This window comes from Nicotiana attenuata, unplaced genomic scaffold (assembly GCF_001879085.1).
Source record: "Nicotiana attenuata strain UT unplaced genomic scaffold, NIATTr2, whole genome shotgun sequence".
In the NCBI taxonomy this organism is placed as follows: domain Eukaryota; kingdom Viridiplantae; phylum Streptophyta; class Magnoliopsida; order Solanales; family Solanaceae; genus Nicotiana; species Nicotiana attenuata.
In genome coordinates, this window is record NW_017671511.1 from 37,764 (window position 1) to 56,791 (window position 19,028).

At 37.6% G+C, this 19,028-nt stretch overlaps 1 protein-coding gene across 1 annotated transcript; it reads left to right on the forward strand.

Moving 5' to 3' along the window:
- The first annotated feature begins 57 nt into the window (after positions 1–57).
- On the forward strand, positions 58–4,449 carry LOC109208709 (pheophytinase, chloroplastic). Its single transcript, XM_019371850.1, has 7 exons — positions 58–346; positions 433–534; positions 633–771; positions 1,209–1,379; positions 2,156–2,405; positions 3,257–3,348; positions 3,928–4,449. Exons 1-7 carry the CDS (start codon positions 259–261, stop codon positions 4,211–4,213), a joined length of 1,128 nt encoding a protein of 375 aa, XP_019227395.1. The 5' UTR covers positions 58–258; the 3' UTR covers positions 4,214–4,449.
- The last annotated feature ends 14,579 nt before the right edge of the window (positions 4,450–19,028 follow it).

A 19,028-nucleotide genomic window follows, 5' to 3' on the forward strand; every position in this document is an offset into this window, starting at 1 on the left:
TCTGCCCGGGAGGGGGGGGGGGGGGGGGTTAAGAAGTGTTAGTCTGTTACATTACTTGGCCTCTAAACTACCACCAGCTCAAAACGAATTGGAGCCACATATAACCAGATCCAAAAAGTTCCTTGTAAATTCAAAAGAAAAGAAACACGGAACAAGGAAAAAAAATCTTCTGCTCCCTTTATTGCAACTTTAAATTCCATATTCAGTTCTGACATAGTTATAACTTTTCGGAGCTTTCTAGGTTGTACTAAGATATCAATGTCAACTTCTTGTGCCACTGTCAGAACTGAATGCTTGAACTCAGTTGGTAATAGGTTAGCTGTGCCTGCAAGAATTAATCATTTCAGTAAGTTTCCAATTCAACCCTGCATTACTTCCATTAGTTTATTCACTTTTTTGACAAATTAAAGAGACTTTTTTTTGTGTGTGAAGGGGGCAAATGTGAATTGAATAGAAGGAATTTTGCTTTGAATGGAATTGTTGCTGCTGGAGCTTCAGTTATGACCCCTTCTGTAGTTGCTGAACCATCTAAAGGTTAAGTCCATTACCCCATTTGTAACTTGGAATTTTCTGCATATCTGTGCCTGTGTGAGTTTAGTTTTAAATTACTTGACAAATGAATGATATTATAGGTCTGGATAAACTACCATTTAAGCCAGAGGGGTACAACTATTGGACGTGGCGCGGCCACAAAATTCATTATGTTGTGGAAGGAGAAGGGTTCCCAGTAGTTCTGATTCATGGATTTGGTGCTTCAGCTTTTCACTGGAGGTAACTGGATCGATGTGTCTGCATATGGCCATTTTCCATAGATTTAGTGGTGTTGGATTGAGGTCAATTACATGTAGTAATAGCTTAGTTGGGCATAAAATTGTAATGTTGCTGCTAAAACTAAGAACTATATAGCTGTTGAGTCAAGCTATTGGTGCATTCTTTCTTAGAAGGAACCTACTGTTAACATTTGTATTCTAACCATATCGTAAAAATATCATCATTGTTGCTGTCCGAAAGGGATTTTGTAAATGTTCCAGATGTTAATTGTAGTTATGGAATTGCATTCTTTATATGTTGCACATACTTCTTCTTCAATAATATTGATAAGTGCTTTGAGGACACATACAATAAAGTTGTGATTTCTTTTGCGACTTGAATCTTTCTTTGCATAGTACTTTCTTTAAGCTCCTGAAGTGTCTCTGTTGTTTTCTTAGGTATAACATACCAGAACTGGCTAAAAAATACAAGGTTTATGCTGTGGATTTGATAGGATTTGGCTGGAGCGAGAAGGCGCTAATAGACTATGATGCCTTGGTTTGGAGAGATCAGATTGTCGACTTCTTGAAGGAGATCGTGAAAGAACCAGCAGTTTTAGTGGGGAACAGGTGAGCTTGTGCATTTAGCAACTCGTCATTTTAGTGAATTTTCTTGATGTTGGACATCCTGGTCTTGCCTTTGATCATCTACAGACTTTCTTATTGCATTTAAAAAAAAAAGAATTTAGGAAATATAGGTTTTAAGTTAGTTGAGTTGATCACTGTTAATTTTTAGTTAGGAATAAGGATGGATTCATCACTGACACTTAAATTTCTCATACAGTGGCTACAAAATTATGGTAGCGGTGAACTTTCTCTAACATCAATGTGTTAGTTTTCTGTTTGTAGGCTGTTATTATGAGCTCAAACATATCTGTATGTGTTTGTGGTGATGCAAGAAATATCTCAGTAGAGTGCTTCACATTTGAAGCTTTTGAAATCATTGAATCTTGTAGGTTAATCTAGTAAATTTCGTTAAGTATGATTGGTGGCTTCTTATCTTTGAAAAACAGCTGCCTTTGGAGATTTCTCAATGATCATATCCTTAATACTTTTTCCTGATCTGGTAAACCCCAGTCCCCAAACCCACCTGCCCAAGGATAAATTAGCAAATCTTTTGATCTGGTAGAGGTGACTATTCCGGATTTTTATTTATCAGGGAAAATAAGTAAAGCAAATAACATCTTATTTTCCAAAATAGTGCAACAATTATTTAGTTTCTTGGAGTTTGAAATTCTTAAATTTCATTTCACTCTTATGTAGCTTGTTGGCACTGTTTAAGTCACATATACTTTGTAGAGATGAAATTGAATTTAATTATGAGTGTGTAATACATTGCTTAACAGTCTTGGAGGATTTACTGCTTTGGTAGCAGCAGCGTCACTCACCGATCAAGTCAAGGGAGTGTCACTACTGAATAGTGCAGGACAGTTTGGGGATGCCAGCAGTGCAGCTAAAGAAACTGAAGAAACTGAAGAAACAGCCTTACAGAAACTTATTCTAAAGCCACTAAAGGAAATCTTTCAACGTGTATTCCTTGGATTCTTATTCTGGCAAGCCAAGCAACCAGCTCGTATTAAATCTGTTCTGAAGAGCGTATGTTCCTTCATAACTAATTCAAGTTTCTATTCTCTTCTACCATGTAAACGGACTTCAAAATAATTGGATTAATTTGCACCTACATATGCATAATGTTTTACCTTTTTTCTTGCACAAATATGTATATAATCTCTGGAATTGAACTGACTGTCAGAATTAGTATTAACTTTCCTTGATTTCATTTTAGATATTGTACACTCTTTAGAAATAGATAAACAAGAAAAAGCTCTCCTGGATATGGTTGTGATCAGTTGATATTTAGGACCACCCAACTCACAACGTTGTTGCAGGATCCACGATCCACCAGTCTGTTCATTCAAATCTTGCTCTCTTGTAGATTAATTTGTCTTTCCCAATTAGTTTATCAACTGTTTTTTCATGAGTCAAATAATTCATTCGTTCACTGAAGTTTCTGGAAATTTGTTCTAAAGTTTTAAAATGCAGAAGTTGTTAGGTTGTAGTACTTTTTTTGTTCTAGAACTCCTACAATTTTTTTTAGAAAGATGAATCTAACCACCGTTAAAACTCATTTTTGGAATTGGTCAAATGGACTCTTTAAAAATGAGAAGTGCAATCAGATTGTGACTGTGATTTGATAGCCTTGATGAGTCCTTCTATCTGAGGCTATTCTTGACATTGTCTCCTTTGTTTTCATACTTTAGAGTGGTTCAACTGTGGCAGAATGATGTCTTGAACCTCAACTGTTTGTTAATGGCATGATGCATCAGAAAGGAGGGCCGCATATCTGCATCTAGTTGCATTTAATTTTTTTATTAAGCGAAAAGCATTCATAATCTTCAGTCACTATTATTAGACAACTCACTTGCTTTATGTGTTTTTAATTGAAGGTCTACAAAGATTCTTCAAACGTGGACGATTATCTCATCGATTCAATCACCAGACCTGCAGATGACCCAAATGCAGGAGAGGTTTATTACCGGTATGAATACAGCTGTCTAGGTTCTGCTTAAATTTAATAGCTGAAATAGCATTCATTTTTATGTACGGAGAAGAAACAGAATTATTTGAAATTCACCCAAATAATTTGGATTACTCGTCTAAAAGTTGTCTTAAGAAGAGAAATCTCCATTTTAATCAAGTTCTTGTCTCTTACATCTCTGGCATATATGACAAGGATTTCCCTCTCAGGACTTAAAACTGAAAAGTCCGAAATGATCAGGAGTTTCTCAGAAAAGTTGCATGAAATGATCAAAGTTCAACTATAGTGAGAAGCCAGAAGCACTTAGCAGTCTATGTAGCAGTGTAGCCAGCCAGTTAGTAAATCATCCTCCTTATCATGACATTTTAGCCTTATAATACTGACTAAAAACTGTATAATTGTTTGTAACCCCATCACTGGTAGACCATAACCAGAAACAGTTTGCTTGCAAAATAAGATTATTTGCTCTAATTTTATGGAAAAGATACCAATGTTGTTTATATCTCTCAAATTTTTGGTTGAATTCCTATTTTCTGGTTTAAGAAGCTTAACCAGTGTCCTCTTCTTTGCAATCTGCAGACTGATGACAAGATTCATGTCAAACCAGAGAAAGTATACACTTGATAGTGTGTTGAGACAACTTTCCTGCCCATTGCTTTTATTATGGGGTGACCTAGACCCTTGGGTTGGTCCTGCCAAGGCCAACCGGATTAAGGAGTTCTATCCGAACACAACCGTCGTTAACCTGCAGGCAGGACATTGTCCCCACGATGAAGTTCCAGAACTAGTGAATAAAGCTCTATTGGATTGGTTGTCAACCACGGTGACACCGGCATCTTCTCTTGAAACAGTATCAGAAGTTTAATCTCATTGCTAGCATACATATGCAATGAGCTACACTGTAAAATAAACTGTATAGTTGTCCAACATACAATCTGATTCATATTATAGGAGATTTTGGTGACATATGAGATAGGTTGATTCGACCTGATAAGTCAGCTTGGTCCAAAGAGGTTCACATCTTCTCTTTATTGTATTTGTTTAATTGCACAGAAAGAAGAAAGTTTGGCATTGAATCTGATGTTGTTTGACTGTTTGTTAAATTTATAAAATAGCTTCTCTGTTTTCTTTTTAATCTACTTACCCAATGAAGAAAGACTTGCAAAATGAAAAAGGGAAAACAACAGGATTTGAACCCACAGGATTAATGTGAATATCTTTTTGTTTCTGAAGGACATAGCATAGAAAGCTGGTTTCTTATAAGACAATGGATTATCTGTCAGAGTAAACTTCTAAAAGTGCATTCGGAAAATTGTTTAAATGGATGATGGCTATGATGGGAACCAAATTGAAGAAGAAACAAATGATATTCTTGTAACAATAGAAAATACAATGGCAGGCAATATAAAGCCAGGCTAAGCAAACTCGTAACTGAACTGAAATATTTCAAGCAAATTAATTTATTTAGGCTCCTCCGAATTCCAATCCATAAACCAAAGCAGATAACGTGGCAATGCTAGGTAATGTCTTCTCATCTGTCTAAGTTTTGATGGACAAAGTTAGCTAACACATGTATTGGTGGGAGGTAGCACGTACTCAGTAGAATAAATAAGGTGCGCACAAGTAGGCTCATATGCCACTGTTACAAAAAGAATGCCAAAGTAACTAGAAGGTGCAGAAATCAGGAATGGCTACTTGTGATAGTCCAGAGCAACTCCATCTGCAAATCAGCCATGGATACTATGAGAAGATGTCCTGAAAAGCCATTATTGTTATTGTAAAAACTGCCTAGTCATTGTATCACCAGTTAGCTTAAGTAGTCATTAGATAAACCTAATTCTATTGAGTTAATAAGGGTGTAAGATGCAACAAATAATTAACAACTTTTTTCAGTTTCTATTTTTCTATCTTTTTGAAAAGAGTTTCATGTCCAAATGCCTCCTAAGAGGACCACATTGATATAGAGGGAGCATCACACAATGGATCTCTCTCATTCACCGAGCTTAAAAAAGTATACAGTTCAATTAGGGGCGGAGCTACAGCCAAGTAACAGTGGTCAACTGAAACCCTTCGGCGAAAAATTAGACTGTGTATATAAGTAAAATATTCTCCGTTATGATATATATGAAATGCACACCCTTTGACACAATTGAGAGTGATAGGGATGGCAATGGGGCGGTGCGGGTGTGGGGCGGGGCGGGTTTGAACGTTAGCGGGTCGGTGCGGGTTTGAGATTTTGGGGTTGCGGGGCGGGGCGGGGCGGGTTCAAATTTTAAATTTTTAAAAAAATGCGGGGCGGGGCGGGGCACGGGTGGGGATTTAATTCAACTGGCATTGAGTTCTGATTCTGTATCGCTTCAGCATCTGAGATGCTGCATCTCCTTCATTCTGCTCCTTGCTTTCGTAAAATATCCATTTGCCTTTGAATTATAGTCAAAATTTTAAGCTATTTAAAATGTAAAAAGAAAATTGGTTCTGTAAGTTTATTTGATGTTGCTTAACCTTAGTTTATGATTGCAGAGGCTTGGATTACATATTTGTCTGCAATGATATGAAATAATCTTTTAAAAAGTAAACCTTCAACTATAATCAATGCTTTTTAATACTTGTGGTTTCATTGCAATTGCAATTATGTATGGCTATTGTAGCCATCAATTCTTATGATAGCTTGTAAAATTCTTTCTGCATCTTATAATATTGTTTTTTGTTTCTGAATACACCTCTTTACTTGGGATTTATGCAATCTGACCTCTACAACATAATGTTATTTTCTTGATCCCATTGGTTCAACTGCTGTTTAGGTCTAAAGTTTTCAGTTTTTCCCCATAATCTATAGAACAACTTTATTATTTTAATATCTTGTGAATTGCTAGCTATAAAAGAAGTATTGATAATTTATTCAGTTGGCATAATTGGTTTACCCATATCAATTTAAGTATGATGTGCAAAATAAAAGAGAATTCACATGGGTAAATATTAAAGAACTAGAAAAGTTCTTTACGAATTCTCTTATGTTGTCTGTTCTCATTAATTAATATACCAACTAAAATTGGGATTGNTAAGAAGGAGGTTGAGTGTATGACTGGGCGTGGTGGACATGGTATTGAGGTGGCTTGACATAATACTAAGGGTCTGGTGATGGAAGTAATGTTGATGTGGATTATATGGGGTTTGGGTGTAGGTTCGGGGATGGGGTCGAGGCTGGGTGTAATGGTGTGGCATCTTATAATATTGTTTTTTGTTTCTGAATACACCTCTTTACTTGGGATTTATGCAATCTGACCTCTACAACATAATGTTATTTTCTTGATCCCATTGGTTCAACTGCTGTTTAGGTCTAAAGTTTTCAGTTTTTCCCCATAATCTATAGAACAACTTTATTATTTTAATATCTTGTGAATTGCTAGCTATAAAAAGAAGGCTAAATTATCTAAAGCTTGTGAAATAAAGAAGCCATATTACAAGTTAACTTTGCGGCTAGATTAATTTTTTTTTAAAAAAAGACAAGCTTTCAATTCAATAATAAAATCACTTTGCCTACTCACATGCGGTGAAAAGAGGAAACAGACAATTATAGCACATAAAAGTATGGCCAATTAGTAATTGCCAAAAACATAAACATGTAAAAAATTTGGCCTATGTAGTAAAAAAATCAGATTTAAGTCTAGCTTACTAAAAAAAAAACGAAATTTACATTAAAAAAAAAAAAACTAGCGGAATGCGGGGCGGGGCGGGAGAACGCGAGTAAAGTGTGAGGCGGGTGAATACGGATTTAAATCCTATGCGGGACGGGACGGAGCGGGTTTAAATTTTGCGGGTTCAGACAGAACCCGTCCCGCACCCGCACCGCCTGCCATTCCTAGAGAGTGATAACTCCTGCGGTAAGGGGCTTCATTTGAAGCCTTGGAACTCAGCGATTCGATTTTTGCTCGTAGCATGTTTTTACCTTTTGTAGTCATTTTTAAGAAAAAAGAAATAAAACAAACAAAGACAAGGCTGACACGTGGATTGCTGGGTTAGATTCTACTAGTAGTACATATTTAATCTCATCCTGCTAAGGAGCGCACGTGATCCCCTTTAAAGCATGTATGTTGTATTTAGACCATCTCCAATGCTACTCTATTTCTTGCACTAAATTTAAATTTAGTGCAAGAAATGGTATTTTTTTGCTCTAATGCAACACTATTTCTTGCACTATTATAGAGCATGAATAGTGTTGCATCAAATTTGGTGCAACACTATTCATCACTCTATATTTGATTTATTAATATTTTATTCAATCTTTTTATTTTTGTAATTTTAATTTATCATATATTGAGTATATAATTAATTTTTATATTAAGATCTTTATAATTTTAATTTTATATCCTATTTTTTGATATATTAATTTTTGTATATATTATATTTATATAAAATTATAAGTTAATTTGATTATTATTATAATTGTATAAAAAGAAATATAACCATTATTTAAAAATAAAAAATGCAAATGTAAGATATCTAATGTTGCTAAAATTGAAAAGTGAAAACTAAAATTTAAAAAAAAAATTAACAATACATAAAATAAAAATACATTATAATTAAAGTACATAAAAGGAGGATACATTAAAATTGAAATTACATTAAAAACATAAAACATAAGTTTAGTAATCCTCTATGTCATTTCCAGGTGCACCAAAATTACCAAAATACTGAGAGAACGGGGTAGAAGATTGTTGTGGTTGTTGAAATTGTTGACTTCTTACCCTCCCCCACTAATTATCAAAAAATGCATGCAATTTGGACGTTTTTGGAAGCTTACTCACTTACCCTCCCCCACAAATAAACACGATTAATTTAAATAACCAAGAAAAAATTATATGGTCTTAAAAAATTTTCTTTCAAGGTTTAAAATTTTCTTTTAAGTATTCTACAGTATAACATTATCTAATATTTTAAAATTTTGAGTTAAATTATTTAAATATTCATATCTACTAAATAAATATTAGATAACTAGAACCATTATTGTCACGCCCCGAGTCTGGGGGCGAGACCGGCACCCGGTGCCTTACCTATCCTTGTGTACCACTTGCGACTAAGAGGCTCTGAATATGTAATGTCATACTCTGGCTATGGGCCACATTACAAGATAATGTGCAAAGCAAAATATAAAACTGAATAGAGACTAACGCTGACTAAATGTCAACATAAAGCTGGGCCGGCAAGGCCGTCATAACCACTATAACTGACAAGCCAACAAAATATACGTACAGGGCCTACAAGCCCAACATACAGCACTAACTAACAAGATGTCTACAAGCCTCTACTGACAGATGTATTGTGATTGGAACAGGGCCCCGACCTACCCATAACCTATCTACATATATACAGAAGATGTACACAAAACTTCTAGACCCGGCAACTCCGAAGGACGAGGAGCTTACCGATAAAGCTGAATTCGGGCAACTCCTACTGAGGAGGTCTACCCGTCTGTCTGTCTGAACCTGCACGCATGAAATGCAGCGCCCCCAGAAAGGGATGTCAGTAAGAAATAATGTACCGAGTATGTAAGATAATATATTGAAAGCTGAAACTGAACTGATGATCTGAACATATGCTTACCTGCTGATACTGACTCAACTTTCTCAATATAGTAAGTAAAATAGTTGTCCGACCCTATAAGGCTCGGTATATATATATATATATATATATATAGACTCTCTGCTCTCTTGACTGGAAGAAGGAAATACTCAATTGAATATTGTACTTACAAGACTAGGGAAAATATATGTAAATTCCGGGACATGAATTTTTCTTTATGCCTCGTTATCAAACTTGTGTAATTACGGGATCATGCAAAATGAAGGAAGAGCTTTGCCTTAACATACCTGGAGTAGGGAAAAATTCATATGATATTCTGGAAAAAGGTTGCACTGTACTTCTTTAGAACCGCAAAATTACTCCATTGCTAAGACTCTAAAAATTCTCGCTGGAATTGGTTGCAAGGAGAATTGCTAACGTTTACTTCTGGTTGTAAGGTCTTGGTATTGAAAATATTAGGAATGAGATTTAGGATCTGATTGTAGTATGATTTTATTTTGAAAGATCTTTGGAATTGAAGTGTTTTGATAACATTTCACGTTGTTGAAGTGTTTTAGTAACACATCATTTTGCCACTTATTAAGAATGACTAAGAGTCATTTCTTTATGAAGTGGCTTGCTGCCATGTGGGGTGGGGGTGGGGGTAATTTTAATCTTATCTCATAACCAATTAATTAATTAGGTAATATTTCGTTACCCGGTAATTAATCAATTACCCGCACAATTAAGAATTATCTCAAATTATTTAAAATTCTACTTATTTTTAATACACCTTATACATCATACTATCGTGGTCATATGGTACCTTGCATGGTACTAGTCCATAAGTATCGGGTATTATAGCTCGGACCGTATTTTATCCAAATTCGACAACCTTCAACGAAACTCATTTTCTTTAATTCGTGTACCCTTTCCTTCATGAAACTTACTTATTGCTTGGTATAAATAGCATAAATATGCTAACCTCAAGATAAACTCATCCCCGAGTTTATGTTAATTAACTGAAGACGAAATTTTAACTTATGAAAAACGCGAAATGTAACATCCTTCCCCCCTTAGAAACATTCGTCCTCGAATGTCTACTCTTAGATACTTTGGAATTTTTTTTTTGCCGGAGTCTCTTCCGTACACTAGACTAAACCCAACCTGTACGCAGCCAGAAAACATACTATACGTGCCACACATGGCCAGTGTCTATAAATAGCAACACTTGGCTTCACACAACTGTCCATTATAAATTATGAGAGTCAAAATGAGAGCTTACCTGATGACCTACTGACCTGAATAGAGCTGTGCTGAGGTATCCCACCTCGAGCCATATCTTCAGTTTGAAATAGTGGGGGTATTTAGACTTCATTTCTTCCTCCGCTTCCCACGTCATCTCTTCTACATTCTTGCTCCTCCATAAAACCTTCACGGAGGCTATTTCCTTATTCCGTAGCTTGTGGATTTGTAGGTCTAGGATGGAAACCCGGATTTTCTCGTATGACAAGTTCTCCATAATCTGTACATATCCGTGGACACCACTCGGGTAGGATCGCCGATGCACTTCCGTAGCATTGATACGTGAAAACCGGATGTACAGGCTCCAATTCTGAGGGTAATTCTAACTCTTATGCTACTTGGCCCACTCTCCAAATAATCCTATAAGGCCCAATATACCGTGGGCTAAGTTTTCCTTTCTTGCCAAACCTCATCACACCCTTCATAGGAGACACCTTTAAGAATACCTAATCATTAACCCCGAATTCTAAATCTCGTCGCCTCACGTCAGAATATGACTTCTGACGATTCTGAGCTGTCAACAATCGCTCCCGGATGAACTTTACTTTTTCTATGGCTTTCTGAACCAGGTCTGGCCCATGTAACCCAGATTCTTCAACATCAAACCACCCTATAGGAGATCTGCACTTACGCCCATACAAATCCTCGTACGGAGCCATCTGGATACTGGAGTGGTAACTGTTATTATATGCAAACTCGATAAGAGGTAGATGTTCATCCCAACTCCTTTTAAAATCCAATACACATGCTCATAATATATCCTCGAGCGCCTGAATTGTGCGTTCGGCTTTTCCATCAGTCTGTGGATGAAAAGCTGTGCTGAGATTCACCTGAGTCCCTAGATCTTTCTGAAATGAAACTATCTCTTTAATATATAACTTTGCATAATCTTCTGCTATATATGTAGATCTGACCAGTAGGAAATGAGCTGATTTTGTGAGCCTATCGCCTATCACCCATATGGAATTGAACTTACGATGAGAACGAGGTAAACCCATAATAAAGTCCATTTTTATCGCCTCCCATTTCCATGTCGGGATCTCGATAGTCTGCATTAGTCCTCCGGGCTTCTGGTGCTCTATCTTCACCTGTTGGCAACTAGGGCACTGAGCGACAAACTCAGCAATGTTCCTCTTCATATCGTTCCACCAGTACACATCCTTAATGTCATGATACTTCTTCGTTGACCCAGGGTGGATGGAGTAGCCGAATAATGTGCCTCTAACATAATCCTGTCTCGTAGACCTGCTATATCTGGAACACACAAATGACCCCTGCATCTGAGAACCCCATCTCCCTTGAGTTCTAACAACGGCTTCTTCTGCTGTGGAACTCGCTCTCTCAACTCGACCAACTCTGGGTCCACGTACTGCCTCTCCTTTACTTCAGCTATGAGAGATGATTTTGCAGTATTTTGGAGTACAACTCCTCCATTGCGAGAGTCTACTAACTGAACCCCAAACAAGCGAATTGATGAATCTCTCTAGTTAATTGTCTTTTCTCGGCCTCTACATGTGCTAAGCTACCCATAGATCGGCGACTTAAGGCATCTGCTACAACATTAGCTTTCCCTGGATGGTAGAGAATGTTAACATCGTAATCTTTCAATAACTCAAGCCATCGCCTCTGTTGCAAATTCAACTCTTTTTGCTTGAAGATATATTGCAGGCTTTTATGATCTGTGAATACATCAACATGAACACCATACAAATAATGTCGCCATATCTTAAGTGCATGGACAACCGCAGCTAACTCGAGGTCGTGGGTCGGATAATTCCATTCGTGCTTCCTTAGTTGCGTTGAAGCATACACAATTACCTTCCCATGTTGCATCAGGACACATCCTAACCCGACACCTGAGACATCACAATACATGGCATAACCATCTGGACCCTCTGGAAGTGCTAGAACTATGCTCTTGGAAACTCTGCTCACATGCCTCTGTCCATTGAAACTTAGTTGCTTTCTGCGTCAACTTCGTTAATGGTGCTGAAAGAGAAGAAAAACCCTCTACGAACCTCCGGTAGTATCCTGCTAAGCCTAGAAAGCTACGAATCTCTGTCGGAGTGGTAGGTCTAGGCCAGGATTTCACAGCCTCAATCTTCTGACTGTCTACCTTTATACCTCCATCGGATACAATGTGCCCCAAGAATGCTACAGACCTCAACAAGAACTCACATTTAGAAAACTTAGCATATAATTTACTATCACGAAGGGTTTGGAGCACCGCTCGCTGGTGGTCCGCATGCTCATCCTCCGAACGTGAATAAACTAAAATATCATCAATAAATACTATCACGAATAGATCTAAAAATTACCGGAATAGGCTATTTATCAAGTCCATGAACACGCCAGGTGCATTTGTCAACCCGAAGGACATGACAAGGAACTCGAAGTGGCCATATCGGGTCCTTAACCTGTCTTGGGAATATCTTCCTCCCGAACTCTGACCTGGTGGTACCCCGACCTCAAATCTATTTTTAAAAAACATCTATCCCCCTGCAACTGATCAAACAGGCCATCTATCCTCGGAAGTGGATACTTATTCTTAATAGTTACCTTGTTCAATTGCCAATAATCGATACACATCCTCAGCGAGCCGTCTTTCTTTCGCACAAACAGTACCGGTGCACCGCAAAGTGAAGTACTGGGCCTGATGAAACCTTTCTCTAGCAAATCTTTTAACTGCTCCTTTAACTCCTTCAATTCGGCAGGTGCCATTCTATACGGAGGGATGGATAATGGTTGAGTTCTCGGAAGCAAATAGATGCCAAAATCAATCTCTCGCTTTGGAGGATTACCTGGAAGTTCATCTGGGAGTACATATGCATACTCTTTTACTACTGGAAAAGACTGAAGTGTAGGTATCTCTGCATCCACATCTCTAACTCTCACAATATGACAAATGCACCCTTTTGCGATCATTTTCCTCGCCTTCAGATAGGAAATAAACCTACCTCTGGGCGTCGCTGCATTTCCTACCCATTCAAGGACTGGCTCACCCGGAAAATGAAATCTAGCTATCTTTGCTCGACAATCAACCGTGGCATAGCAAGCTGCCAACCGGTCCATGCCCATGATAGAATCAAAATCCAACATCTCTAGCTCAACCAGGTCGGCTGAGGTCTGACGACCACAAACTGGTACCGTACAACCTCGATAAACCCGTCTAGCAGTAATCGATTCTCCGACCGGTGTAGATACCGCAAAAGGATCACTTAGTATATCTGGCACTATACCTAACTTCCCCGCGACAAATGGGGTAATACACGATAAAGTAGATCCTGGGTCTATTAAGGCATAAGCATCGTGAGAGCAAATGGTCAACATACCTGTCACAACGTCTGTCACACCTCCTTTTTACACACGCCGAAAGGTATATAAGGGAGTTTTTCCAATTAAAGTGACATTATTCGAAATGAGATTAGTTTATTTAATTTTCAGAGTCGCGACTTGGAATAGTTTATTTTGGTGTCCCAAGTCACCGGTTTATTTTAACATCCCAAATCGAGGAAATTCGACTTTCCTTTTGAAGTCTGCGAACCAGAAATTCTAAGTAAGGAATTCTGTTAACCAGGGAAAAGGTGTTAGGCATTCCCGGGTTCCGTGGTTTTAGCACGGTCGCTTAAACTATTATAATTGGCCTATTATCTGATTGTAATACATGTTTTAACCTATAGTATATTTTTAACTTATTAGCCACTTTTAATTAATTTTAGGAAGATTCAACGTTATCTAAAACACATCTTGAACCACGCCACATGAAATACACCCGCGGTCCACGACACATTTTATTTAACATTGTTGAGAATTGGAGTTGGGTCACATGAAATGCACACCCGAATTTAGGAAATTAATTTAAAAATAGCGCGCCTAAAGAAACTACGCACTTTCAAGTTAATAACAAGGTTTGCGAGGGCCATGGAAAATTCAACTAATGGCACACCTCGATTTCTAAAGAGTTAAAAATTAATTAAGTGAGGGCCATGGGTTTTGGGATTTTATTCGACATGGCACACCTCAATTTCACTTAGATTAAAAGAGTCTTTGATTTAGTCTTTGAGGGCCATAATTTATATGTTTGGCTAATATGGCACACCTCAAATCTAATGGAAGGAGTCTAAATAATTGATTAAAAGACTAAGGGGAATTTCTAATTTATTTTAAGAAAATGTTTAAGCCAAACTTAATAACCAATAGCCTAGCGATAAACGAAACCAGCGTTTGGTTGTTGAAGAGGCCCAGGCTGGCTGTGGCCCAANGCGAGAACAAAAAGCTGGGCTCAACATGAAGCCCGGTTCGAGAATCTAATTGCCGAGGGGGAAATTTGGCACAACTGGGCCAATGCTAACAGCCCAGTTTCGTGATTCAACATTAACACTTGAGGCAAACTACATTTTTCATAAAAATCTTGAGTTTAAAGAAATACTGACAATCCTTAAACATATGCAAAGCACATTTTGACGCCAAAATACATTCTATGATGTAAGATACAATTCCTAATGTTATAACAACTCATACATAGATTGTTCCATCATTTAACATCACAAAACTCAAATTTCCAGCAAAATACCAATATAATTTCCGAAAGACTTCCTTTATTAACATGGACTTAAAGCTGTCCGACTCCAGACCTTGAAAAGAGAACAAATGTTTGCTGATTTCATTAGAAAAAACCAAATAAACCTAGAAACTGATTTAAAGTTCAACACATGCTGGACTCAATTACTTATTCACCTTACAAGTGCTTCAATAATAACAACATAACTAACATATAAACACATGGTAAGACTAAATAAATACAAAATCAAACAATACAAAATAGATTGCAATGAAACATCGTATCATCAAACGTCCTCATTTTCAATTTCAACATGTCATTTGAGGTCCAAAGCGTACTTGAACACAGCAAAATAACAAGGAAAATAAGCTTGGAGCTTAAGAAGAAACAGCAACAGTAACTCAGCACAAGAGGAAGCAACAACAGTAACTCAGCAAAACCAAGCAGCAACAAACCAAGCTTTTAAACCATTTTGAATCCAGAATAACCAGCAATTATTGAGGAAAGTTCGACTATGGAGATCTAAGAAAGAAACAGGAAACCAGAACTAAATTCTTCACCAAAATTGCAAGAAATTTCAATAGTTTAAAACTCAGCCGTTTCTAATAATTTTCAGTGTTCTATTTCTCTCAAATCTGACTTGAGAGTGAAGTAACAGGCCTTTTATAGAGGCTCCTTAGGGCAGCAGAAATGAACTTCAGTTTTTTCCCATTACTCCTTTTCAAATTTTCGTTTTTGCTAGTTAGTCCTTAATTTTAAAATCTCTTTTTTAAACTAGCCCCAACCTCACCTTCCTAGCAGCTTCCTAAATCAGTTACACAAGATTTCCTAGACTAAAAATCCTGAATTACCCTTTAAGCACCTCCCAATTACCTCAGCAGACCACATGGGTCAGGTCTGACCCAAGACCTAAACCAAAATGAATGGGCTTCCCTCGAAAATGGGTCAGAAATGACCCCAAATCCCAAACTAAATCAGAATTTTTTTTTTAGTGATTCATGAGAAACAGAAGAAGAAACAACTTGAATGATTTCAAAACTAAGATCTAACTAAATGACTGATTACTAACACAAATAAGCATAGAATACTAGATTACTAAGTCGAAACAACCTAATTAAACTGACTATAAGACTAAAACAAGAAAGGAAAAAATCAGAAACTTAACATGACATGAATAACAACTAAACAGGCAAATGAATAAACCAAAGAAAAATCAGGAAACAACTTTTAATATTTGAAAAGAAAAACTGAAAAGCAAACGGAACAAATATGAACACAAATCAATCCAAAGGGAAAAACCTAGGTTCAGAATTTGGACCTTTGCTAAATTTCAAACAGAAGAAAATACCTAAAGAAAGGTGAAGAAAATAAGGGGAATAGATGGTGAAACAACAAAACAGACAGAAAAATGAAAGAAAACTTACCGACTTAAACTCGAAAACAACACTAGACGCTCCGATTTAACCAAAATCAATGCTAATCGCTTGTTCTTTATCAAGAACCAGCGAGCATCATTAATTTTGTGTTAAATCGAACTTTGAAACTCAAAAACTTGGAGGCCTAGGTCTTGCATGCCACAGATCCGAGGGTAAGGCGATTTGGGGTTTAGGGCTTCAACCTTTGATTCAAGATTCGAACAAGTATAGAGGGATTCGAGGGACGTGGTTTTGGGTTATGGAAAGAGGATGGGTTAAGGGTTATGGGTTGTGATTTCTGGGGTGATTTGAGGTGGCGCCGCCACCGGAGGGAGTAAGGATTTTAGGGGCGGCGCTAGGGTTCTTGAGAATCTCTGAAGGTGGAGGTGAATGAAGGCGTGTTTGGACTGGGGGGGAGGACCTGTTCGGACACTTATATGGGAAACTAGATATCAGTTCATGGCCGTCTGATCAACGAAATCAACGGCTCCTATGAAAAGAGGTGCAAACGGGGTCGTTTGGTTAGACAGGGGATTTGGACCGGGTATGGCGTGGTTGGGCTGGGTCTTGAACGGTTTCAGGGGAATTTAAACACGTTGGGCCGTGGGGGTAAAATTTAATTGCAACAGACCCTAAAATTCGGTATTTTCTTTTATTTCTTTTCTTTTTCTTTTTCAATTTCAAATCCTTTTCTTTTCAAATTAAAATAAAAACCTAAATTAATTCTTAAACCGAATTAACTTACCAAATTAGATTAATCACTCATAATAGTATTTACAATAATTAATTAAATCCTAAATTTAAGGAAAAACTATAAGATTCAAAATTAAAGAGTTAAAATGCAAAATGAACTATTTTTGTGATTTTTCATATTTTATAAAACAACTAATTTACTAATTAATCTAAAAAATATAAAATTAAATCCTAAATGCAAATGCAATGTATTTTTGTATATTTTTTCATGAATTAAATAAAATTAAACATGCACATAAAAATGCAAATAATTAGAAAAATTCTACAATAATTCCTTTAATATCAAACAATTAAAAGAAAAAAAATCTAATTCTTTGGAATTCCGTAGAAGTAATTCATTTGGGACAAAAATCACGTGCTCACAACTGCCCCTCTTTGTTCGGAGACACGAATAGTTTTCGGGCAAAGATAAATGAGCAATTATGAGGGATTTTTGCCCGTTTGAAACTCCATGAGAAGCATTTTTGGAAAGAGCCTGACCGAACCTTCCTTCAGAGGTTGCCTACATATCCCTGGCTATAAAGGAATCAGGTCAGTGTAATTCTGGAAGTTTAGGTAGCTGTGACTACCAGGAAGCTGTGATTTTACTGTTGCTACTGCTGCTACTGCTTGCTGCTCCTTATTACACCAAAAAGGAAAATAAAAAGCTAAACTAGCTAAGCCTATCAACTACGAGTTACAAGATTCCTATCCATAAATCTTCTGAAACTTGATCTTGAGTCTTGGTCGGTTCTTGCTGCAGACTCCGATCTGAATCTTGATGCTCGTCAACTGTAACCGCTGGTTCATTCTTCAGCTTCTGACCAAGGCGGGACACGCGAAGCTATGACTTCAATCATATCTTGAGCAGTCCGCATCATTCTCCGCTTCAGCACTTTGAGTTCACTTCTTTTTTCTTTTTTTTTCTTTTTTTCTTTGTTCTGGATTGAGACTCATTCTTTTGGTCGTCTCGAACCCTGTGCCTCAAGGTAAAAACCCGCTCAGACACCAAAACAAACAAACGAACGAAATTTTTCTGCCCCAGTTTTCACTAGGAAAATTTCGTGAGTTATTTGTAAAAAAACTTCTTCTTTTTTTAAAGCAATAAACTCAAGAATGTGTATCCTTGGGGAAGATGAGATTAGGGAGTGGAGACCCTATATCTAAAATGAAATCAACTAGGGAGTGAAGACCCTATGTTGGAAAGGCGACTAGGGAATGGACACCCTATGTCTAAAATAAAACTCAACTAGGGAGTGGAGACCCTATGTTGGCAAAAGCGACTAGGGAGTGGAGACCCTATGTCTAAAATAATTTCAACTAGGGAGTGGAGACCTTATGTTGGCAAAGGCGACTAGGGAGTGGAAACCCTATGTCTAAAATAAAATAAAAGGCGAATAGGGAGTGGAGACCCTATGTTGGCAAAAGGCAACTAGGGAGTGGAGACCCTATGTCTAAAATCTCAATTAGGGAGTGGAGACCCTATGTTGGCAAAAGGTGACTAGGGAGTGGAGACCTTATGTCTAAAAATAATCTCAACTAGGGATTGGAGACCCTATGTTGGCAAATGGCGACTAGGGAGTGGAGACCCTATGTCTAAAATCTCAACTAGGGAGTGGAGACCCTATGTTGGCAAAAGGCGACTAGGGAGTGGAGACCCTATGTTGGCGAAAGGCGACTAGGGAGTGGAGACCCTATGTCTAAAATAATCTCAACTAGGGAGTGGAGACCCTGTGTTGGACAAAAGGCGACTAGGGAGTGGAGACCCTATGTCTAAATAATACTCAACTAGGGAGTGGAGACCCTATGTTGGCAAAAGGCAACTAGGGAGTGGAGACCCTATGTCTAAAATCTCAATTAGGGAGTGGAGACCCTATATTGGCAAAAGGCGACTAGGGAGTGGAGACCCTATGTCTAAAATCTCAACTAGGGAGTGGAGACCCTATGTTGGCAAAAGGTGACTAGGGAGTGGAGACCTTATGTCTAAAATAATCTCAACTAGGGATTGGAGACCCTATGTTGGCAAAAGGCGACTAGGGGATGGAGACCTTATGTCTAAAAATAATCTCAACTAGGGATTGGAGACCCTATGTTGGCAAAAGGCGACT

Bases quoted from the DNA above. Each gene is read 5' to 3' on its own strand.
- LOC109208709 (XM_019371850.1), top strand. From the start codon at position 259: ATGTCAACTTCTTGTGCCACTGTCAGAACTGAATGCTTGAACTCAGTT. The intron at 1,380-2,155 runs GTGAGCTTGTGC...ATTGCTTAACAG, and splicing joins GCAGTTTTAGTGGGGAACAG to TCTTGGAGGATTTACTGCTT. The intron at 2,406-3,256 runs GTATGTTCCTTC...TTTTAATTGAAG, and splicing joins TTAAATCTGTTCTGAAGAGC to GTCTACAAAGATTCTTCAAA.